General features: G+C 38.2%; 1 protein-coding gene across 1 annotated transcript in view; it reads left to right on the top strand.

Moving 5' to 3' along the window:
• Positions 1-24,451, top strand: part of LOC128687059 (signal-induced proliferation-associated 1-like protein 1) — a 52,128-nt gene extending 27,677 nt beyond the window's left edge. The window contains exons 15-23 of the mRNA XM_070082115.1: positions 1,226-1,342; positions 1,941-2,155; positions 3,756-3,859; positions 7,201-7,623; positions 9,257-9,367; positions 10,502-10,643; positions 16,889-17,672; positions 18,725-18,943; positions 20,292-24,451. Of these exons, the coding sequence (XP_069938216.1) occupies positions 1,226-1,342; positions 1,941-2,155; positions 3,756-3,859; positions 7,201-7,623; positions 9,257-9,367; positions 10,502-10,643; positions 16,889-17,672; positions 18,725-18,943; positions 20,292-20,517 (2,341 nt within the window). The 3' untranslated portion in view covers positions 20,518-24,451. The remainder of the gene's footprint in view (positions 1-1,225; positions 1,343-1,940; positions 2,156-3,755; positions 3,860-7,200; positions 7,624-9,256; positions 9,368-10,501; positions 10,644-16,888; positions 17,673-18,724; positions 18,944-20,291) is intronic.
• Positions 24,452-26,244: the final 1,793 nt, after the last annotated feature.

Here is a 26,244-nt window from a genome sequence, read left to right as displayed (position 1 = left end):
TCGCTCCAGATTAACATGTGAATCGGGTCAGTATTCTAGATTTCATTTCTTAGTTTCTTGTTATTGTAAACTTCAGTAATGGGCAAGAATAGTGATTGGAATAGATTGGAGTATACTGCAAGGTAATCAGGTATAAAGTGTATTGGATCATCAGCATCTTACACAGCTCAGCTGGAACCTAGTGACTCTTGTTCTGATTGTTTTAGGCTGGATGTGTGAAAGTAGTAAGCACCCAGGCCTACAATCTCTCCAGATCCTAGTTAATCCCACTTATCCTCTAGATTTCAGTTCTGAGCTTCATGTCACTATTCTGTCACTGCATAACATTAAAACCTTGTATGCTAGTGAGTCACATAAAGCACATAATGTCAAGTTGCACAAAGCAGAACCACCAAGATAAACTATTTACTCTGAATACACAAGATAAATTATGAAATTATCGAGAGTAATAACATTCATATCTTTAAAGAAATAAGAAATATACAGCAATTTAATATTTTCTTATTCATGTTTTAATCACATGTGAATTTTGAACCCCGTCCATATTGGAGATGTGGCAGTACATGTATGTACGTGAGCTACACATCTACTATTTAGAAAATATTCAATTTTTACAAAAAAAAAAAAAAAAAAATACGAACTATCAATACCACTAGTCAGAATTAAGCTTTATATTTATAAAGGAAAACCACATTACCACTAATACACTTAGGAAATTTAGCAATATTGGCCAGTTTAAACCAAAAAATAGTAGGAATTTACAATTAAGCCATTAACACCATGTTTAAAAAAAATAGGAGCTTGATGCAGTCATAGACATGTTTCATAATGTTTCACTTTTTATCATTTAGTAGTGTTTTACCATGTTCTAAAGAACTAGTTTTAAAACTGGGGAAGAATATAAGACCATTTCAGAACCACCATAATCTAACCCACGACCTTACCACACCTGAGTCAGTTTTGTGACCTCATTTTGTATCTCTTATAATAGCTGAAAAAGTGTCATTTTGTTGACTTGTAGATAAACTGGAGATTTTTCAAATTAAAATTCTGTGTTTGTGATCTAATTTGCAAAATTCTGAATTTTTAGAGACCATTTTGGAATGTACATATTGCAGTGTATTTTTTTTTTTTTGTAATATGAAAATTTGAAGTAAAAGAAAAATGTACTGTTATAAATTCACATATATTGTATTAGTATTATAAGTTGTTTTCATCTTAACAGAGGATGTAATGTGCCTACTTGTGGCTTCCTGTTGGGAGGCAGTGAGGGAGATTACGAGAATCTCACCACTCCTGAGCAGCTCTCTCGTAAACACCAAAAATCTCGCCATAATCACAGGTTGGTTATATTTTATAATAGTGATGTTGTGCACTCTGAGTATATTGATTTCTTAGCATTATTTATTCATTCCAAGGAATAAGGTATGGAACACTGATTTCAAGCACATAAAAATGATAATTGGTAATATCATCCTGGCAGCAATCTATGCTTTACCAAGTAAACACTGATTTTATTAATATTTTTTACAACTTGGTCAGCTTAAATAAATCTGAATATCACAAATTTAAAATATTAATTAATGTTAAGTAACAAAATTTAGGCTAAGCCTAGGTATATTAGGCAGGATTAAATTGCACGTTTTACTGCATATAATATTAATTCATAGCAAGGTGAGGTTACAGTCCTAAAAAATTTCTTTCATTCTATAAGATAAAGTATTTAAAGAGGTTTTAAACTTGACAGCTGTCTCCCGTGAAGACATGAAAATATAGGCCTTTTCTCTGGTCTGGAGAGATTAAAATTTATGGAATTAAATATTGATTTAAAACTGTGGAAAGTTTTAGTTTTGAAGCATTGTAGTGCTTACTCAGCTGTAAACAAGGGATTCAGTGATTTTCATAGAATTTGGAATATCGTCTCATTGATTCGTGTTCAGGTATGATCGGAGCTTGTCACCTCCACGTTCCAGTAACAGCTCTGGGTATGGCACTGGAAATTCTTCACGGTCCTTCACAGTCGACCAGCGCACTTCACACGACTACCATGAGCCGTCTAGATCACATCACAGCGACTACCAAGTGGACCGACAAGAATATCAGGTAACAGAATGGAGGCATAAAAAAAAGTACGGTAATAAAGAGGGGATTACATAAACCACAGAACAAGTGGGGTTTGAACTCATGGCAAGTGAGACTTAAAACTGAAGGCAGGACACTGCAAACAACTCTGCAACACCAGGAAGGAGCCCCACATCAAGCAAAACATATATTTAAACAAATCGGTTGAGTTATGCAAGTCACTAACCAACAGGCTGTTGGCTAGTGACTTGTATAACTTGTGCTGTATATTATGTACTGATTTACCATGTAAATCAGTACATTGATGTGGTTGCAGTTATACCAGAAAAAGATAGGTACTAACTTGGATTGCAGCTCACTTGTATTATTTTATAATTTACCTTGCTTCTTAGCTATAATTTCTAAATGCTATATTCACAAATAACCCACACATAGAAAACAAACTTATGATGACATTTATGTTTTACTTTAATCATTAAGTAGCAACAGTGTGACTAGTTTTTGGTTTCAGTCTCTTATGTGCAGGTTATTTGTGTATTGTTCCAGTTATGGTATTGTTCACCTCCTCCATACTCTCTCCCTCCAATCTGATATTCAATCTTCATCACCTAATCTTTTTGTTATCCCTCATAACCTTACTCTTTCCTGTATTCACCTTTAATTTTCTTCTTTTGCACACCCTACCAAATTCATCCACCAATCTCTGCAGCTTCTCTTCAGAATCTACCAAGAGCACAGTGTCATCAGCAAAGAGCAGAAGTGACAACTCCCACCCAGTGTGTGATTCTTTATCTTTTAACTCCACGCCTCTTGCCAAGACCCTCGTACAACCCCATCTATAAATATATTAAACAACCACGGTGACATCACACATCCTTGTCTAAGGCCTACTTTTACTGGGAAAAAATTTCCCTCTTTTCTACATACTCTAACTTGAGCCTCACTAGTAAAAACTCTTCACTGCTTTCAGTAACCTACCTCCCTACCATACACTTGCAACATCTGCCACATTGCCCCCCCTATCCACCCTGTCATACGCCTTTTCCAAATCCATAAATGCCACAAAGACCTCTTTAGCCTTATCTAAATACTGTTCACTTATATGTTTCACTGTAAACACCTGGTCCACACACCCCCTACCTTTCCTAAAGCCTCCTTGTTCATCTGCTATCCTATTCTCCGTCTTACTCTTAATTCTTTCAATTATAACTCTACCATACACTTTACCAGGTACACTCAACAGACTTATCCCCCTATAATTTTTGCACTCTCTTTTATCCCCTTTGCCTTTATACAAAGGAACTATGCATGCTCTCTGATGACAACTTACTATACTTTTTTTTATCTTATTCAGGGTACTGGCTCTTTTTAAAGATTTATTTTCCGAAATCACAGACTCTCCTCTCCTATTTTTAACTGACAAATCCATTTGTTCTCTACAACAACTCCAAAACTTTTTCTTATAATTTGGTGAATACATTGCTTCACCACTCTCTTAACCTCTCTCTTTTTCTCCATATAGCATCACTTCTACACATATGGTATGGTATTGCTGATGGCTGTATTTTGAGTACGTACATTTTCCTGACTAGTGTCTGCCTGCCTAATGAAAGGAGGATGGGAACTTACTATCTCTTATTCAGTACTAGAATAACAACAACAACTCAAGTGAGCACTGACTACATGGGTGTACTATCGCTCCAGTGATCGCTGGACTGAGCCACTGGAGGAGCAGGCAGACTCTTCCCCACCACCATTACCTGCACGCTCAGCACAAGTAGGTTGGACCCAAAAGCTTGCTTAAATGTTTGAAGATGTATATGCTGTGATGATGCTGCATAGTGTTTCTGTGTCTGCATGCTGCACTGAAATGGTAATTTTTGGCTTGCACTAAATTCATATAATACTACATATATATTTTATGTCCACTTTATTATAAGGAATTGGAAAGTTTGAAGTTAGTGTGCATGAAAGGGTTCATTGTGGCTTGTGTATATAGTTGCAAGAAAGTAACTTGGAATTCTGTGTATGTCTCTCCTTGGTCACTGTTATTAACCGCCTTGACACTATGTCCGTACAGGTTTTGTACCTGCCCTTCATACTCTTGTGTCTATTTCATGTTCATTGTGTGTGTTTGGGGTCAGTGAGTGGAAAAACCCAGCAGGTAAACAATAGGTAATGAACATGTATTTTGAATTGATTTTTTTGTAAGCTCAGGTAGACCATTATCTCAAGTTTTTAGTGTCCATTTAAGCCAGTTCAGAATATTGTAACTATTTTGCAGTATATGATTGTTAATTATTATTTTTAATGGTGCCTGTGAGGCACCATTTCCCATTTTTATTAGTAAAATTAGCAGAGGGTTTCTAATAAGTGACATTGTAATTTCTTGATCCAGGAAATTTGAGCTGCCTTCTCTTAGATTAAATCTGATTGCCTTCCATTCCTCAGGAACTGTATGATCATTCCTTGTTTAGCTCTTCCCAATGATAATAATTGTATACTACGAGGTCTGAAGCCTCACATATCTGGTAGCCCCAGGCAACTCTGCTTACAAGAATTTCCCTAGAAGTTTGCAGTTAATTGATTGGTAAAATCTCTGGAAAGTAGTATTCAATAACTGGTATATTATTATGTACCCTTTTTTGTTTCAAACATATATTTACATCATCATACTTTTTAAAAGATCTTCATCTAGAGCTGCTTCACTGCCAGACAAAATGGCATGTCATTTAGCATTTTCCATCTGCTAAGAAGGAAATCTTCTTGTAAAACCAACAAACGTTAGAATTTGTGTTTTCGTATCAAGTCTTCCCGCCTTTATTTTTGCCCACACAGACACACATACCCACACATGCACTATTGCTTCATTCATGTGTGGCATTTTGTATATAAAGTGTTTAAAAGTTGAATTACATTCTACCTTGTGTTCTGTGCTTCCTGAAGTCTGCTGACCATAACTCAGTATCTGTTCATGTCAACAGCATTTACTTGGGCCATTTCCTCATCCTATTTTACAGCTTACAACTATTCAGCATTATGTTCTCCATTAGTTAGTTTCATGTCTCTGCACTTAGCAATAAATATGTTGAGCTGTTCTCTCTACCTTTCTCATTGATGCAGATCTGCTTTTTCCTTCTTGATTGATTTTCTTTGTACTCCAACATTAACCTCTAGTGTCATTCTCTATTTCTCTTTCAATGCTGGTTTGAAAATTTCCATGTTTTTAAAGTGCTATTTCTGCCAGGGAAGGGGGGGGGGGGCAATAATTTGTACATAGATGCCTAACTGGCTTTCATTAGAAGTTACCGTAGTATCTTTTGGCCATGGATCTTCAGTTACATAATAGAAGTGCGTCATTGTCAGTGTAGACACTTTGTTAGACCACATGTGCATGTTTCAAGAAGAGTTTGCATTCTACTCCCATCTTTCTCACTTTCTTGCTTTCTTTTTCTCTCTTTTTCTCTATATATATCTATCTCTGTCTATCACTCTCTTACTCTCTCACACTCTCTCTCTCTCTCTCTCACACTCTCACTCTCACACACACACTCTCTCCCCACCTCCCTCTCTCTTTCCCCACCCCCCTCTCTCTCTTTCCCCACCCCCTCTCTCTTTCCCCACCCCCCTCTCTCTCTCTCTTTCCCCACCCCTCTCTCTTTCCCCCCCCCTCTCTCTTTCCCCCACCCCCTCTCTCTTTCCCCACCCCTCTCTCTTTCCCCACCCCCTCTCTCTTTCCCCACCCCCTCTCTCTTTCCCCTCTCTCTCTCCCCCTCTCTCTCTCTCTCTTTCTCTCTTTCTCTCTTTCTCTCTTTCTCTCTTTCTCTCTCTTTCTCTCTCTTTCTCTCTCTTTCTCTCTCTTTCTCTCTCTCTCTCTCTCTCTCTCTTTCTCTCTCTTTCTCTCTCTTTCTCTCTCTCTCTCTCTCTCTCTCTCTCTCTCTCTCTCTCTCTCTCTCTCTCTCTCTCACACATTTATTGTGTTGAAAACATGTATGAAAGTTACTTTAGATAACAGAAATTGATACTGTGCAGTATATTACTTTTCACCAGCAAATACCCTGGCACTTAGTCTCTACTATTAGGCACACACGCACTATACTTTCTTCTTTCAACGTACCAGCCGTATCCCACCGAGGTGGGGTGGCCCAAAAGGAAAAACGAAAGTTTCTCCTTTCAAATTTAGTAATACATACAGGAGAAGGGGTTACTAGCCCTTGCTCCCGGCATTTCAGTCGCCTCTTACGACATGCATGGCTTACGGAGGAAGAATTCTGTTCCACTTCCCCATGGAGAACACACTATACATATTTATTTATTACAAAGCTGATTATGCACACTGTAACTCAAGAGAGTTGTTGAATTATAGACATTTGCTTTAGTTTTTTATTTTATCTCTGACTATTCATTAGTTTGTCAGTTGTATGTTCTGTGCTTTATATTGATAATGCCATAATGAAGAACTAATCACTAACACTAATGTGTATATAGTTGGCATTTAAGTAAAGAATATTTGGTAAGCCCAACAGTCTTTCAGATGGGCTCTATTTACACAGGTAACAAAGGTGCTGAAGGGGAAGGATGGGTGGAGATTTGCAAGGAATTGCTTTTAAGCCCAGTTTTTAACTAAATCTTGATTAGTTCAATGTTTCATGCACGAAATAATTTTGCTGCAAGATTTAAATGTTTTTGTATTTACAGTCCTTGGAAACAGGATAAAAACTTGCCATACTTTTTTGTTACCCAAATTTTTCATTTATTTAACTCAGATTTTTTTATTTTGGTGGGAAGTAGCTAGCATAAAAATAGCATCTCCTAATTGATGCTTAACTTTTGTTTTATTTAAGTTTAAATTACAATATCAGAGTTTAACAATGAAGGAAGGGAAGTGACATGATTGGGTGTTAACACTAGAAAACTTGATGGTATGTACTGTAGTATTCCATTGGTGTAATGATAACTTTCTTACAATTAACACTGTTGATGGCAAATTCTCGGGAAGGTCTCATGGAAGTGAATGTAAGTATTGTATCTGCATGGAAAAGTGTTTTTGTGTATTATATGTTAGTTTGATAAAGCTTGAGACCTTCCCTGGAGTTATCATGGGCTTTATCTAACCAGCAGAGCGCCAAGCGACGCGGCGACCTCTTCCAATCCTCGTTCCATAACCGAGGCAGCAACAGCAACCCTCCCATTTCTCACACTGGTCATTTGCCTTCAGGCCCACAAGTAGGGTACTTGCACCCCAGCCCCAGTTCTGTCACCTCAACAACACTGACAGTATCTTCATCACCAACATCCTTCACACACACTGGTTACTCACACCCAAGCTTGCAGCCTGACTATTCAAATTCTACTACACCAACACCTGTGGCAGAATCTTCCTCATCTCCAACATCTCACATACAGACCTATGTTCCCCTACACCACTGGCCTCACCACAGATTAGATCACAACTCGGACGCCATGAGCGACAACGCAAACTACGCTGTCCCCCCCCCTCACCCCCGTCCACTGCACGTCAGCCCAGAGGACTCACTTCATGTAAGAATTGTCTTGTAGTTTTTTGAGTTTTATTTTGTAGTAGTAAAATTGTTGAAGCATGAATGTCACTATACCTTTATAGCTATTGACACATTTTATTGTATTTTTTCAGGCAGTAATTCCTGAGAAATAATTTGCTTTTAAGGAGAAGTAATATCATGGCTGAAAAGATTCACCAATAATCCACAGTTTTGGAGGGGATAATGTAGACGTTTTGGTCCGTCCTGGACATTATCAGTTCACTATCTGATAGTGGTTCAGGATAAACTGAAATGTCACCTAAAGTTTCCTCTCCAAATTACAGGTTTAAAGTGAATTTGCTATAAAAGTTAAATAATGTTTAAAGGCTGTTTATATTAAAAATTCTACTTGTAGTATGTACCTTCTAAAGTCCAGTAAAAAGGGAGAGCCTTAGAGCTAAATTTATATATATTTGCCCATTTCTTCATGGCTTTTTACGCAAGTTTTAAGAGCTGCAGTACTCCTTGAAATATTGTATGAAGGATCGTACTGGTGTATGTGTGTGAACCATTGAACATAAGGACAAAAAGGTACAAGATCATGACTGGAACAAATAAACTGGCATGTAAGGTTGTTTGTGTATCATTCAACATTGTTTCCGTATGAAGCAAGATATTTGGAAAGAATGAAGATACTATGAGAAAATATTGGAACTTTTGTGAGAATGCAACAGAAATGTATGAAAATACTATTACCCTTCCTTGAATCAAATATGATTACCTTCCATTCTCAAAGTGATATATGGCCCCTATGGGTTTAGCACTTCATCGGGAATATAACTGTATTCTCACTCATTGTTGCAGGGAGCAATTCTCAGCTCCTGGCCTTGCCCCTCAATGTACCACTTTCTAGAGTCACTCCTTTGCAGCCTCTTGGACCTCATCGTACCAAGATCATTCCACTTCCTGACTACTCTGAAACTGAAGAAATACTTTCTAACATCCCTGTGACTTGTACATCTTTAACCTTTAGTTGTGTCCCAGTGTGTATGTGTGTGTGTGTGGAGGGGGTAAAATAATAATAGAGTAGCACAATATCTAATGTGGATTTTTTTTTAACTCTATGACCATCTGCCAAGGTAAGGTGAAGACATACTACACTTGTAGGTTAAGATGATGTATTGAGTTTAAGAAATATAGTGAAGGACTTGAGTCCTAGAAGTGTGAAGTACAATGCCTGCACTTTAAAGGAGGGGTTTGAGATATTGGCAATTTGGAGGAACATCTGAGCTGTCATATCTGAGCGCCTCTGCAAAGACAGTTATTATATGAGTGATGGTGAAAGTGTTGAATGATGATGATGAAAGTGGAACAGTCTTCACAGTAGGGTGATTAAGGCTAGGACTTTGGGCAGTTTTAAAAATAGATTGGACAAATATATGAGTGGGAGGGGCTGGGTTTGACTTGTCATTGGGTATGGGAGTAAATTCTTGGGTAGCTTTGGGTAGAGGTCATTTTGATAAGGACCTGCCTTGTATGGGCCAGTAGGCCTTCTGCAGTGTTCCTCTATTCTTATGTTCTTTTTTTAGTTTTTCTTTCTTTTTGGGTCGCCCTGCCTCTGGGAAATGGCCGACATGTTAAAAAAAAAAATATTAATTGTGTTTAATCTTTAGCTTTCAGGATGTGGTGACTATGACAATGCACCCTTGAAGCCACCAGAGAGCCAGCGTGTGAGACAAAGCGTCGATCAGACACCTGCTACCAATGCCAACACCCAGGCACAGGTGAGTTTTATATGTGATAACACAAAAAATTCTTACTCTCCAACCTGATATCCATTCTTCATTGGCTAGATTCTTATGTTACTCTTGTCACCTTGCTCTTTTCTCTGTTATTAATTTCCAGGGCTGGGCTGTGGGAGTAAGAAAACTCTAAACACCCTTCAAACACAAAGGTCATTGAAAGGTACACCTTCCCAATTTTGTCCACTATCCTTTACAGCCTCTCTTGAAAATATTCCATAAGACTTGTCATTGGCAAAGAACAACTGTGACAGCTCATACTTTGTATCAGATTCATTATTTTTAATCTCAAACCTCTGCCCAACACCTTAGCATTCACTTCTCTTATAACCCCATCAATAAATATGTTAAATAACTGTGGTGACATCGTACATTCTTGTCTAACAACTACTTTTACTAGAAAATAGCCCCAATCTCTATCCTGCATACCCCAACTTGTCTGTCTCCACTTTTAGTAACTTACTATCTATTACATACATTGATAATATTTGCCACATTGCTTCCCTATTCATTTTCTCATGACTTTTCTAAATCCATAAATACAACAAATAGTTTCTTTCTCTTATCTAAGTGTTATTCTTTTTAATACTTCAGGGTAAACAATTGGCCTACACATCATCTTCCCTTACTATATCCTCCTCATTCATCTGCAATCCTATTTTCTCTCTTGTTCCTAACTCTTTCAATAGAGGCGACAATCTCACCATTGTTGATTTAATTACTGTCTTACCAGCAGCACGCCAACATCACGCCTAAGATAGCCTTCCAAACTATAACATTCCCACCTCTCCTTCAGAATGCAGGCACTGTACTTCTCGCCTTCAGGACTGGAGTCTGGGTAACTGGTTTCCCTGAATCCCATTATAAATGTTACCTTGCCCAAACTCCAACACATCAAATCAAAAACACCATTTGCCTCCACTCACTCTTGTCTAACATGTGCATGCAAGCCTGTTGATTGGCTTTATCAAGTTATGGCTAAATCACTTAGGAATAGGCTTCACCCAGATATGAACATCTTCGGACATAGCTATTATAATGTAGTTGTGTAAATTAAATTTTTCTTAACTTTTTTGGATGCTTGAAAATTAATATTCCTTTTTGATATTTTTGTAGATAAGCGAGTATATTGCCTGGAGGACAGAACGGCTTAATGGTAATGTGCGGTCCAGCAGCTTGCCTGGTCAGTCAAGCCGTCTTCCTGGTCAAGAGGATGGTGTATTTCCCACAGAGCGTTTGCATCCCACCCGCAGTGAAGGCAAGACCTGTCTCATTAACATTTCCTTACATTCCAGTTTATATACAAAATAAGGGGGTATACAATAGATCATCGTCTAAATTAGTTGTTAAAACACTACTTGACAAAAAAATAGTATTATCATTTATCTGTAATCTTGTTTTCCTTAGTATCTTCCAAGTGGTGACAAGCAGGGTTACGGTACCTGTAATTCCTTAGTATCTTCCAAGTGGTGACAAGCAGGGTTACGGTACCTGTAATTCCTTAGTATCTTGCAAGTGGTGACAAGCAGGGTTACGGTACCTGTAATTCCTTAGTATCTTTCAAGTAGTGACAAGCAGGGTTACGGTACCTGTAATTCCTTAGTATCTTTCAAGTAGTGACAAGCAGGGTTATGGTACCTGTAATTCCTTAGTATCTTTCAAGTAGTGACAAGCAGGGTTACGGTACCTGTAATTCCTTAGTATCTTTCAAGTAGTGACAAGCAGGGTTATAGTACCTGTAATTCCTTAGTATCTTCCAAGTAGTGACAAGCAGGGTTACGGTACCTGTAATTCCTTAGTATCTTCCAAGTGGTGACAAGCAGGGCTACGGTACCTGTAATTCCTTAGTATCTTTCAAGTAGTGACAAGCAGGGTTATGGTACCTGTAATTCCTTAGTATCTTCCAAGTGGTGACAAGCAGGGTTACGGTACCTGTAATTCCTTAGTATCTTTCAATTGGTGACAAGCAGGGTTATGGTACCTGTAATTCCTTAGTATCTTTCAAGTAGTGACAAGCAGGGTTACGGCACCTGTAATTCCTTAGTATCTTCCAAGTGGTGACAAGCAGGGTTACGGTACCTGTAATTCCTTGGTATCTTTCCAGTAGTGACAAGCAGGGTTACGGCACCTGTAATTCCTTAGTATCTTTCAAGTAGTGACAAGCAGGGTTACGGTACCTGTAATTCCTTAGTATCTTCCAAGTGGTGACAAGCAGGGTTACGGTACCTGTAATTCCTTAGTATCTTTCAAGTAGTGACAAGCAGGGTTACGGCACCTGTAATTCCTTAGTATCTTCCAAGTGGTGACAAGCAGGGTTACGGTACCTGTAATTCCTTAGTATCTTCCAAGTGGTGACAAGCAGGGTTACGGTACCTGTAATTCCTTAGTATCTTGCAAGTGGTGACAAGCAGGGTTACGGTACCTGTAATTCCTTAGTATCTTTCAAGTAGTGACAAGCAGGGTTACGGTACCTGTAATTCCTTAGTATCTTTCAAGTAGTGACAAGCAGGGTTATGGTACCTGTAATTCCTTAGTATCTTTCAAGTAGTGACAAGCAGGGTTACGGTACCTGTAATTCCTTAGTATCTTTCAAGTAGTGACAAGCAGGGTTATAGTACCTGTAATTCCTTAGTATCTTCCAAGTAGTGACAAGCAGGGTTACGGTACCTGTAATTCCTTAGTATCTTCCAAGTGGTGACAAGCAGGGCTACGGTACCTGTAATTCCTTAGTATCTTTCAAGTAGTGACAAGCAGGGTTATGGTACCTGTAATTCCTTAGTATCTTCCAAGTGGTGACAAGCAGGGTTACGGTACCTGTAATTCCTTACTATCTTTCAATTGGTGACAAGCAGGGTTATGGTACCTGTAATTCCTTAGTATCTTTCAAGTAGTGACAAGCAGGGTTACGGCACCTGTAATTCCTTAGTATCTTCCAAGTGGTGACAAGCAGGGTTACGGTACCTGTAATTCCTTGGTATCTTTCCAGTAGTGACAAGCAGGGTTACGGCACCTGTAATTCCTTAGTATCTTTCAAGTAGTGACAAGCAGGGTTACGGCACCTGTAATTCCTTAGTATCTTCCAAGTGGTGACAAGCAGGGTTACGGTACCTGTAATTCCTTAGTATCTTTCAAGTAGTGACAAGCAGGGTTACGGCACCTGTAATTCCTTAGTATCTTCCAAGTGGTGACAAGCAGGGTTACGGTACCTGTAATTCCTTAGTATCTTCCAAGTGGTGACAAGCAGGGTTACGGTACCTGTAATTCCTTAGTATCTTCCAAGTGGTGACAAGCAGGGCTACGGTACCTGTAATTCCTTAGTATCTTTCAAGTAGTGACAAGCAGGGTTACGGTACTTGTAATTCCTTAGTATTTTTCAAGTAGTGACAAGCAGGGTTACGGTACCTGTAATCAACCATCTATGTGTTACTTGAATACAGTTTTGTGTACTTTTTCAGTACTTTACTATAATGCACTTAACATTTTCTTTTTCCAACGAACCAGCTGTATCCCACCGAGGCAGGGTGACCTAAAAATAAAAACGAAAGTTTCTTTTTTTAAATTTTTTAACATATACAGGAGAAGGGGGAATGCTTTTACATATGCTGTACATTATAATTATCAATCATTCATGCATTGCTTGAGTACTGCTCTTTGTACTTTACAGTACCTTTCTATAATGCTCTTACATGTGCTGTATATTAGTGGTGATGCTCCAGACCATTCTGAATTACTGGTGTCTTATTGTATAAGAAAGTTGTATTGTGTTGCTCTTTGTTTGCTAGTGTGATGGTAATGATTTCCTGATGTCTTGCTACATGTGAAAGTTTTATTATGCTGTTCATTGTTTGCTAGTGTGATGCCAATGATCTCTTATGATGATGCTTAACGTGGAAGGTGTTATCAAAGGCAGAGCTTAATAAATGTCATTAATCTCTCTTAAATTCATTTCCATGCAGTCTAGAATAGTAAGTTTTTACCCTGTATAAACTGGAGTGGTCATCTAATGATTAAAGTTCAGCACAATTCCCTGTGTCATGGCACAGGGAATTTTACTTATAATTTCAAAATTATAGGGCTTGGAATATTCAAGCATGACTTTTTAACATGCTGGCTCTCTCTCCCTGAGGCAGGGTGGCCTGAAAAAGAAATACTTTCACATAATTGGGACTATCACTGTCTTGCCAGAGGCATGCCGGCACGACAGTTAACATGTCACTCTAAACGACATATATCCCAAATCCCTCCTTTAAAGTGCAGACACTGTATTTCCCACCTCCAGAACACAAGTCTAGATAACCAGTATTAAAATATAACCGTAATGAAGAATTAAATGTGATAGAAAATATAGGTGAATTTATTATTATTTTTTTTTTTAAAGTCGGCCGTCTCCCACCGAGGCAGGGTGACCCAAAAAAGAAAGAAAATCCCCAAAAAGAAAATACTTTCATCATCATTCAACACTTTCACCTCACTCACACATAAATAATCACTGTTTTTGCAGAGGTGCTCAGAACACAATAGTTTAGAAGCATATACAGTGGACCCCCGCATAACGATGGCATCACATAGCGATTTTTCCGCATACCGATTACTTTTATCGCAAAATTTTTGCCGCGCATACCGATTAAAAACCCGCTTACCGATTTTCGTCCGAGACGCGTCCAATGTGCCCTCAGCCAGCCTCACATGTGCCGGCCGTCCCATTGTTTACCAGCCAGCCTCCGCGGTAACATCCAAGCATACACTCGGAATATTTCGTATTATTACAGTGCTTTCGGTGCTGTTTCTGGAAAATAAGTGACCATGGGCCCCAAGAAAGCTTCTAGTGCCAACCCTGTGGTAAAAAGGGTGAGAATTAGTATGGAAATTAAGAAAGATTTTGAAGGGTTTGGGGCTAACCCTGAGAAGCCTATGCCAGTTGTGGAATCCATTGTGCCTACTTCAAAGATTAAGGAAATGTGTGCACAGTGGGTTGAACTGCAAACTTTTATAGATGAAAATCACCCTGACACAGCTGTTGCAAGCCGTGCTGGTGACTATTTCAATGACAATGTTGTGGCCCATTTTAGACAAATTGTAAAGGAACGGGAGGTACAGAGCTCTATGGACAGATTTGTTGTGCGACAGAGGTCCAGTGACTCTCAAGCTGGTCCTAGTGGCATTAAAAGAAGAAGGGAAGTAACCCCGGAAAAGGACTTGCTACCTCAAGTCGTAATGGAAGGGGATTCCCCTTCTAAACAGTAAGAAGATAATGCTCTCCCCTCCTCCCATCCCATCAATCATCACCAGATCTTCAATAAAAGTAAGTGTCATGTAATTGTGCATGCCTTTTTCAGTTTGTGTGTATTAAAATTAACATTTCATGTGGTAAAAAAAATTTTTTTTCATACTTTTGGGCGTCTTGCACGGATTAATTTTATTTCCATTATTTCTTATGGGGAAAATTCATTCGCATAACGATTATTTCGCATAACGATGAGCCCTCTTGCACGGATTAAAATCGTTAACCGGGGGTCCACTGTACGTATAAAGATACACAACATATCCTTCCAAACTGCTAATATCCCGAACCCCTCCTTTAGAGTGCAGGCATTGTACTTCCCATTTCCAGGACTTACGTCTGGCTATAAAAAATAACCGGTTTCCCTGAATCCCTTCACTAAGTATTACCCTGCTTACACTCCAACAGATCGTCAGGTCCCAAATACTATTCATCTCCATTCACTCCTATCGAACATGCTCATGCACGCCTGCTGGAAGTCCAAGCCCCTCGCCCACAAAACTTTCTTTACCCCTTCCTTCCAACCTTTTCGAGGATGACCCCTACCCCGCCTTCCTTCCCCTACAGATTTATACGCTCTCCATGTCATTCTACTTTGATCCATTCTCTCTAAATGACCAAACCACCTCAACAACCCCTCTTCAGCCCTCTAACTAATATTTTTATTAACTCCACACCTCCTAATTTTATTATTGTTATTATTTTTATTTGAATTGTGATATGTGTATGCTCCTGGAATGACAGCTACTGAATGAATGATGGTGAATGTGTTTCCTATTTTTGGTCACTTTACCTTAATGGTGGGAGATGGTCGGTAGCTATTACTCTTTATTATTTTCACTATTTTTGTACCACCACATTGGCCATTTAAAAAAATATTTGCCTTAAAAAAATATTTGCCACTAGTCATTCAATAGCTATCTCGTCAGAAGTGCAGACATTAAGATTTAAATGACCCTTCAAACTTCAACATATACAACTGTACTTCAGATTACAGGCACTGTACTTCCACCTCCAGGACTCAAGTCTGGCTGACCAATTTTCCTGAATTCCTTTGTTACTTCAATGACAGCATGGCTTATCCCTAAAACTACTTTTCACTGCTCATTCCATTTTAACATGCTTGCTAGATGCCCCTACCACTTAAAATCTCCACACCCTTCCTAGGATGACCCCTTCCCCTCCTTCCTTCCACCCCAGATTTTTATACGCGTATGGTCATCCTATTCTGTTCCATCCTCTAAATGCCACACACTACTTCAGCAGCCCCTCCTCAGCCCTCTGAATTTTCACTTCGGTAACCCCTGGTAGAAATGTTAAAGGTGAGAACAAATTGAATGGAGTGTGTCACAGTCAGCTTAATAAATCAGTTTTAGTTCAATAAAAAAATTAGAGGGCTGACCAAGTAAGAAGAAAGTGTTGTGATGAACTGGACAATCTAATCAAAAGATGATGCGGCCTCACAATCACATTGTATTGCATTATAAATGATGTTCTATACTGACAAGTTAATGAGTGAGACATGTGTGTAACACTACACCTTGCTCATGTCTTACTTATCAATCTCACATTTTCACTGGGCTCCCATTTAAAAGATTCTGTGCACTCGTGTATTTGTCATTGCCTGGGTAGTAATGGTATAATTTTGTAAAACCTAGTACTTTGCTGGCATACTATTGCTGCATTGTATGCAAAATTCTGGCTCAAAAATACAACTCTGACCTGTATGTGTGTGTGCAGATGTAAAGGGAATCTTTCATTACCTTAGATGCTTTTGCAGCTAACATGTAATTTTATACATACAATATCTTAATGTGAATGTTATGGACCCTGTGGTAGGTGAGGTAAGTATGGTATCATGTGAAAATGGCAGTGTTGTAGATTCTTGCTGTGGCTGCATCTTAATCCATTGTGAGCCAGCCAAATATGGAAATTTGTTTTATGCATTTTCTGCACACATTTCCATGACTAAACCATTTAGTTTATACTACTACTCAATGTAATCTCAGTTAACATGATTTTTCCAATTCTGTTTTTACTGCTTTATTTTGTTTCTTTTTTCCTCACTTTTCTATTTCCATATTCTGTACATATATTAAAGTAACCTCCACACCTTTCCTGTACTTTATTTTGTAGAACAAGCTAATATATTGAATTTTCGAAGAATCTGTCTTGAGTGACTGAAGTGTTCTACAGTTTTTTTTTTTTTTTTTTTTTCTCAGATGAGTTGTCTGGCAGCAGTGGCTCTCCTCACACCAAGCGACAGGTTAAAGGCGGAAATACAACACCTTCATCAACATCTTCCAGAAATCAGTCACCTCGAACTGTAGCAGCTGAAGCTCGCTTGCGGCAAGCTGCCACACCAAGGAAAAACAGCCAGCGGAACTCAGCTAACCTCGGCTCATCTAGTTTGCAAGAAGAGTTATTCAGGCTCATCAATCCGGATTATATTTCTGATATAGAATCAATAGCGCCTCGGGAAAATACTGAGCGTCCTAGAGCTTATAGTCTAGGGATTTCTGCAGGCATTGTACCTGTATCTCAGGGTACCCGGAGTAATAATAGTTCTCTGGACTGTTCTACGGTCAAGCCTGGTGGAGGCAGTGCTAACGGAGAAAGGGTCAACTCATCCCAGGTTGTATCGAGTAATCCTGCCAAACCATCTTCTACTCATTCCCCAGGAACAGCCTTATCTCAGGGGTCAGGGATCAATTATCGCACCTTTCCTGTTGCTTCAAGTCACCAACATTCATCTGGGACCTCAGTATCAGCTCATGGGCAGAATTCCCCAGATGGTAACCAGAATATCCCATCACAAACTGAAGTGGCAGAAGTTGTGGTTTTGACTGCACGACCAGCAACCGTCATTTCAAATTCATCCACATCCAGTCCGGCCACAACTAGTGACCAACGAGCTGAGCAAATACCAGTGCCATGTCCGGATATAAATATTGAGGCACAGTCGCATCCTCCAGATCAAACCACAGGTGCCTCTGTCCGAGAGAGGTGAGTGCCAAATGTGTTTGGAAGGAAATGGTTATGCAGTACAGTGAGCTCTCTAATTAACAGACTAATAGGGGAGACAGGGTGTACAGTATTGCTGGTTGTCTGAAACCTCTGAATTATGAAATGAATGTGATCATCCAGTTGTGTTCGGAACTAGCGAACTTGGTCCTCTGATACAGAAGACAACCGGACACTAAAGAATACGGTTATTGTAACCCATAGTGCTACTGTACAGTACTGTATGGTAATTTTATAGTACTGTATGTACTTTACAGTAACTTTACATATTTTTTCATGGTGCAAACTACATTGATCAATATTGGTGACTCAGAATCAGAGGAGCTGTAAAGCTTCACTAGTATCTCCACTAAACTTAAGACATAGTCCGCTTGTCCTTGCTTCTACAGATAACAGAGACAGTTTGGTTCTTAACACTATATTCTTCACATACCTGTGCCACTGAGATGCCAGATTCAACTTTTTTTTTATTAATTCAGGTTTTTGCCTAACAGAGAACCATACGTTTCCTCTTGGCACCACCACTCGCTTTAGAACCTGTAGTTAATTGCACTTTACTTAATATGTTAATAAAGTCACACAAAGTGTTCTAAATCCAGGGAAAAATTAGCGACTGAATGACAATTGTGTGCATGAGTGAGCACAAACGATGAACTTGTGTGGGTGGCCTACAGCTCGTGCAACAACGAAAGCAGATAGGTTCTGGACTTGGCCGCTCTGGCTCATACCAGAGAAATGTCAGAGTCATCAGGCTTGGTCCAATACGTCAGAAGACAACCGAACATTATCACTACAGACAAAATCCAGAATTATAGACTTTTGACCATTTTGTCTGATACTCGCAATGTTTGCCCAGCCAATTTTTTTGTCCAAAGTTGCCAAAATTCATTAATGAGGAATCTGGTAACGACAGGTTTTACTGTAGTATAACCTGTTCGTCTAGAGAAAAAATCACAAGTTTTAAATCTTTCATTATAAAAAAAATATTCAAACCACTGTTTTAAGGTTTCTAAATATTTTACAATTACATGTAGCAAAAACCACCAGTGGTTGGATCCTGCTGGGGAAGACAAGACAACAGCAGAGGGCTCGGTTCGAGAACAGAGTGGAGGACTAGATGTGGACCAAGAATGGACAAGTCTGGTAAATACAGCAACACAGGCTATCCAAAAGAGTGGCGAAATGATGGGATTGCAGAGCCGCCCTCTTCAGCCAACCACCAAGAGTTGGCCTTCCCATCAGACAACCACTCGGTATGTTTGTAATTTTTCTCTGATCCTAATCAACTTTTTTTTTTATTAACCCTCTCAGGGTCGACAGGCCCTCTCCCAGACTTGTTCTCAGGGTTGCCAAATTTTCAAAAAAAAAAATATATATATATATTTTTTTTCTAATGAAAAGATAGAGAATCTTTTTCCAATCATAATGACAACAAAAGTATGAAATTTGAAGGAAAACTTATGGAATTATGCTCTCACGAAGTTAGCAGTCTCGACGGTGTTTACGCATCTGCGATTTTGCCCACTTTGAGCCCTATTTTCGGCCAATTCCAGTGTACTAGTTGACCAAAATCATAACTATTTCGCTAGAACTCCATTTTTTCTATTGAATGAGTACAAGAAACCACCCATTTACTAATTTAAACTATCAAATAAAGTGGTCAGAATTTAGCAATTTTGCCAATTTCACACAAATTTCAAAAGATGCCAGAATAAACAAGAAAGACATTCCTGGCACTAAAATCACATTTTCTCTGTTCATTAGTCACATCCCCAGGCCCCTCTTACATTTCTTTTGCTTTCCACTCTGAATTTTTATTCTCACAAAAAATAGAAGATTTACTGTTATGCAGACTACTATATTAGTGTAGAAATGGTATAAATAATATCAGCACACTTGTGAAAGAATATTAGATTCACCAGTTGACGTGTATTGGACGCGTGGCATGATTTTTTTACTTTTGAACTTTGGCAAAAATCAAACATTTCTGCTACTTTGAGCTCAATTTCAAAGTACTTTTCATTGTGAAACCAATCAAAATCATCTCAATTTCTGTAATATGTCTTCCATTCTATAAAATAAGACCAGGAAAACTAGAATACAACCATAAATACCATACGAAAATACAGTGCAAAGTCGCTGTTTTAAACCAAAAACACGGTCCAAGTTTTTTTTCTCATTATGCACTGTGTGCTGCAGGATTTTTTTTTTATATACCGCGCACACTGACCACATAGACCCATTCTTTCATATGTAGGCCTACCAGCTTTCTCTTGCTAGATTTGAGGGCGCTAGAATTTACGCGTACTTGTACATCAAAAGCCCTGGAGCGTAAGCTGTACTAGTATGTCGGAAACACTGAAAGGGTTAAAAGTACTGAAATAGTCTCCCTTTTCCTGAAGGAATAAAACAAGAAATAGTGGGGGCAAGATATTCTGGTTTTATAACTGGGCATATACTTAGTGCATTATTATTATTATTTTCCTGAGGTCAGCTGAAGGATATTTTTAATGTACTATGTATAATTGAGGAAAAAATATTTTACTTAGATATAAACAAGATTTTGGATTATAGGAATAGGAAGTTTCTTTTGACTTGCAGGATGGGTGAAAATGTAAGTGCTAGTACAGATGCATCTCTCCTTCATGACCGTGTGGCTCAGCTGGAACGCCGGCTAGCAGCTGAACAAGAGCGTTCGGAACAACTGGAGGATGAAGTTACCCAGCTACGCACAGAGAACCGAAAACTACAGGAGGACAGTCGAGCTGCAGCACAACAACTGCATCAATTTACAGAGTGGTTTTTTAATACTATAGACAAAACTTGAGGCATTGAAAGACGTATTTTCTTTAGTAGTCATATCCAGTATCATGTAGTATAGTTGCTGATCATTATTACTTACCCTAGTACACTATGAATTTGAATTGGACACAGTTCAACAAGTAGGGTTTAAAATGCCCAGTTTAATTAAGATTCTACGTGAGGTTAGTGCCTCATTTGTATGGGTAATAGACCCTGAGACCAAAGTTGATTAACCACAGAATACAAGGTAGATACATTAGTTGCACCAAATCTGACATAGTCTAAGGTAATGCAAGGTAAAAACCATGAAATGTGATGGTTTATGCTTCTTAACTTATTTTTATTTCCGTTTCTGCACCAGCCCATATTTAATGATGCCACATGACCCAGATATTACAAGCCAGAGCAATTACGGGCCAGTAACTTATATTTATTTCCAGACAAACCAGTTTCTCTACATTTGGATCAAGTAGAGAAGCAAGGCGGACTAATGCATGATATTGTAACTTTTGCATCTGCAAGTTGATATTGAAAATCTCACTTTGTACCATTAACCTATGTTCAAAGGTGTGCTGATTTCAACTTTCAGTCATATATTGTTTGTGCATTAGATTTTTTCAGTCATTTATACATTGCTCTTAGTTTAATTTATAATGTGTTGATCATTGTGGTGAGATGGGTTCATTGTTTATGCAATATATTAACTTCAAAAATGTTTACCATTACAGTTCTAGGATATGGCAAAGGGATTTTAGTCTTGAGCAGTGACTTTCAGTATTTAAAAAAAATAGCTTATAAGTATGTATATGTATCAATACTATTCTCAGCTCATTGTTGAATTCTCCGTATTTATCATTTGGAAGAATGGTAATATAATACTGAAAAATTATAAGGAAATTAGTTGCAGTGGTAATAATGACAAAATTGCCCTTACATAAGCATCTTAAGTTTTAAATTGGCAGATCAAAATTACAAAGATTCCTTAGTGAGCCTCTTGTTGACAACTGTGAATTATTGCTGCTTAATAATTTGGTGATCAAGCATTGTGTTGCATTGAATGTGGCAACTCTTAAAAGTTTTAGAGCATAAGCATTCATTATAGACTTCAGTATTACACATTTTTCTCTTCAGATAGAGAATAAAGGCCAAATTATTATTATTACTTTATTACATTTATATGAGGGAGGAGCCTGGGGAAATGGGAGACAATCCATTTTCTTGGATCAAGGAACCTCCTTTTGAGGGGTCATAAGGCCACAGCAGAGGCAATGTTGTACACTCAGTAATGCTTGGCCAGTAGAATAATATCAGATTAAGTGCTAAACACAAAAGGATCTTGGCCAGTAAAGGTAATTGAAAAGAATATCAGCTGCATATGTAAACTTGGCAACTGATTGTCAGACTCGATGTGTTCTACATCTCTACATTTTCGGTCTCATCTGATTTGTGCAATATTAGATAAATTGCTGTTTCTATATTCCCTTTGATTTTAAAGTTTCTTGAGTTCCTTTCAATTAAATAAGCTTTAAATAATGATTACAGTTACAGAAATAAAAACTACAGCAGTCTGACTGCTATGCTTTGGCATTATTCCTCTACCTGCATACCCAATAATATAACTACCAGTCTCATTACAGATTATGTAGTCAGGGTTACTGGAAGAGTGCTAATTGTGCAACATATTTTTTTTTTCATAATTGATGACTAGCAAAAAAAAAAAAAATGAAATTTAGCCTTTACATTTTGCAAAGATTCACATTGAACAAACACACTGTTGTTCAAACTAATGTTAAGCCATAGTCTTTTAAATAAATACAATAGACCTAATAAACTATGATGAATCTAATCATATTACAGCTACTAACTTCAGGTTTTGATATAATGGATTGCCCTTCACTGAATGCCAGTGAGTCAAATAATCAAAATTTTAATTAAATTTATATGTTCAAGGCCTATTGATATATAATATATACTACCTTGTCTTGAGATAACCATGTTTTTAATTTTCTTCCAAATTTGAATTGCCTTTCATTGACAAAAAGTTATGGTAGCTCTCATTTCCTAGCGGATGACATCATGTGTATCAGTCGTCTCATACTGTTTTTTTTTTTTTTTTTTTTTTTTAATATTTTGCCAGGATTTCAATTTTATGTTTGAAGTTTAATTTCAAAAGACTGATGATTAGTGTGATCATAGTGGTGGTGGTGATTAGAAATATCTGGTCAGTATACAATAAAAAATGTATATATTCTTTAGAGAAATTTTTGCATGCATCAATATAACTTTTCCATCCAGACTCCCTTGATAAACTTTCTGCATGAATTTGTGAATACAGGGTGTTAGGTGATATAACCTACTACCTGACACTCTTAAATTGATGCCATAAAGTTTCTGTATTTTATAAGTGATTTGCTGGTACCTGTTCACATTAGTAGTGGTATTAACCCATAAGGGTCATGCAGTACCTGGGGGAATGGGAGGCAATGAGGTTTGATCTAAGGAAAAGTAAGGCAGGTCCAAGTTCTTGGATCAAAAATTTTGTCGCAGTATCGAAAAATCTCCCTTGAGGGCTGTTCAAAGTACTGAGTTTGCAGTAAAGCACTTCTTGAAAGTGTATGTTATTTATCACCAAACTGTATGAACATTAAAGATAGATTTACTTTTGCTTCAATAATACACTTGAATTTTTAAAATCACAATACTGTGGCTGGAACAGTTCACAAATAACCCAAATTTGGGAGAGGAAACATGACTGTTTTGATCTGTCCAGAAATAGGTGGTGGTAGACAAATTAGTGAATGTAGTAATACAACAAAGGAGCACTGTTGACCGACTCACTAGTGCTCCTTTATGTACTACTAACTACCATTTCCTTCCCTCCTCCCGATATGTCTTCTCAATGGTCTAGGACTGATCAAAACATTGTCATGAATTTCCTTTCCTAAGTGTAGGTTAAATGAGATTTGATTTTAAATAGATTTTGAGAGATGTGGGGGCCATTCTGTCCTGATTTGGGCAATTTTCATTTAGCCATCATTGTAATGGCATTAATTAATGTTGGAATATTTGCCTTTTGCTGCATATAAAAGTAGCCTAGTAAATAAATGAAATGACTAGCCCTTCATGAAGCATTAGCACATTTAAGTGAATAAAGTTACCCTATTTGAGATTGTTACAGCAGGCATGTTGTGCATTGTTTATGTAGAGCTGGTACTCTTAAACTGCACTATCAACAAAACTTTAGCTTTCATAGTGGTATGATAAAGCACTTTTCTTTTTGCCGTCCGTTTATTTGACTTTGCAAGTCTACTTAAAGCTGAATGATTGTGCCTTGTGTTACCAAAATGGTGGTGTCCTGTTGCCCTTTCTCAACTAAACCTCGAGTAGAGTTCAGTTTGTGATAATGTATCAGTACCTTAAAATTATAAGGAAGTTTGTGGAAGAGCTAGGACTGCCACAGTGTTCAGAAAGAATTTTTATTCTGGAAGTGGAACTCAAAGTGCCTCATCTATACTTGTTAATTTAAAGCCAAAGAATTTTTTTTTGCCCCTTTGGGGGTGTGAGAAAATTTATTAACCATATGTACAATGTATAAAAAAAAATGATTATAAACCAGTGTAAATCTGGACCAGTTATGTGGGAAATGTTGCAGCTGTAACAATGTTCAACTTGTATGTATAGGATATATCTTGAAACAGTAATATATGGTCTTTAAAACTGTCTGTGTGCATGCAAGTAAATGTATGAATGGCAATGTGCATATTGCTGAACCACTGTACATATATGTATGAAGTGAGGAAACTAAGTAAGGTACATAATTTTGTTTCATATACATATAGCATTTTATATCGGAATTTGCTGCAACATTTGTCACCAGTAGAATCTGAAAATTGATTACTTCTTTTGTATCAGTTTATTTTTCTCTGTATTGTAACAAATAGAAAGATTACTGTATTAAACTTTTTTTTTTTTATTTATCCCCCTCTGTTCTGAAACCCTAATAATGGAAAGGATGGGGTTGGGAAGAAAGAGGTAGTCATGGAGTGGAAGGCAATCATGTTTGATCCAAGGGAGGGTAGATATTCTAGATCAAGAGCCTATTATTATTATAATCAAAAAGAAGCGCTAAGCCACAAGGGCTATACAGATCAAGAGCCTAACATCAAGGTAATATGAGGAATTTCACTTTAGTATTTTATACCATGTCAGTGCTGTATGACCCTTGTGGGTTTAGTGCTACGATTAATAATAATACCATATTTTAACTGCTTGATCAAATTCATGGTAAGTGATAAACCTGTATCAGTCAGACAGCACATGAAGAAAAGGGAGGCAATCAGGTTTGATCCAAAGGAAGATTAGACCAGATTTCTTATATCAAAGGATCCTCATTAACATAACCTCCCTTGGGTGGATTTTATTACTCAGTGCATGGGGGAAATGACTGTTGCCCCCCCCCCTCTTATAGTTTCTATAATTGCCTGGATCAAGAGACCTTCCCACATGGGTGTATATTCACCTGTCTTTACTAATAAACTCTCTCCCACAGGTTCACAAGTTTTTGAATATAAACTAATTTCCAGACATTAGGTGACTAGGGATGGGGGAAGAGATTTATTTTAATGTGTAAGTTTGAATGTTTTAGCAAACTAATTGCAATAACTGGGATTTTAATTTTCCTCTTGCACTCTGCCTGATCACCTTTGCACATGTAGTGTTATATGACCCTTTTGGGTTTAGCACTTTAAGTAACCTGCAAACTTGATAGTCCAAGAATAAGACCAGACCCATATGTCACCTATGGATTATATTATAATCAGAAAGAAGCGCTAAACTGCAGGAATGGGTAGCAAGAGGGAGAGGGATAATTGTTAGGCTATGGAGTGTGAGGGAAGGTAGAAAGGACTGAGGGGAGAGTGCTAGAGACACCATCATCAGAGTTTGTAATACATCAATTGCGGTCAAAAACTCAATGAGAGTCTGGATTAGAGGGTCCATCAGCAAGAAGGGAAGGTAAAGAAAGGGCAGCAGAGCGGAAACGACATTGGAGGTAAATTCTGCGTGTTCGTTGATGGAGTGGGCAGTCCAACAGAATGTGGCTAACAGATAATGGAACTTGACAGTTCTCACAGAGAGGAACAGGGCACCTCTCCATGAGTAAGACGAGTGTGGCCGATACGAAGACAGGAGAGAGTAGTCTCCCAACATTGACACTGATGACAAGACGACGGCTAGAAACCTATACTCGGTTTAATAGAATGAAATTTGTTATGGAGCAGATCATGCCAACGGGTGCGAAGGTGGGTATCAATCACAGCAAAATAGTCTGAATGGAACACCTCTATGTGAAACTGAGGTCATGTACTGCTGACCACGCAGCTTTGTCTGCCTGTACGTCAACATGACCAGGGACCCAACAAAAAACAATGCGTTTGCTAGAAATATGGCGTAACCAAAGTTGGATACGAAGAACTAGGGGGTCAGGTGTATCAAATTTTCACATAGTCTGTAAAGCACCGAGTCTGAAACAACCACAAATGGTGACACAGGCATATGTGCAATACAGATAAGTGCTAGAAGAATGGCACACAATTCAGCTGTGAAAATGCTAGCTGAGCATAATAAATGCCCTCGCACGACACTGTCCGGAAACACTGCTGCGAATCCAACGCCGTCAGAAGACTTTGAACCATCAGTGTACACTGTGATGGCATGAGAATGAGAGCGGAAGTGGTCAGGAAAAAGAAAGCGG

Source organism: Cherax quadricarinatus, chromosome 7 (assembly GCF_038502225.1).
Source record: "Cherax quadricarinatus isolate ZL_2023a chromosome 7, ASM3850222v1, whole genome shotgun sequence".
Taxonomy (NCBI): domain Eukaryota; kingdom Metazoa; phylum Arthropoda; class Malacostraca; order Decapoda; family Parastacidae; genus Cherax; species Cherax quadricarinatus.
Note: the sequence above shows the minus strand (reverse complement) of the source record. Positions and strands in the feature narration are given on the sequence as shown.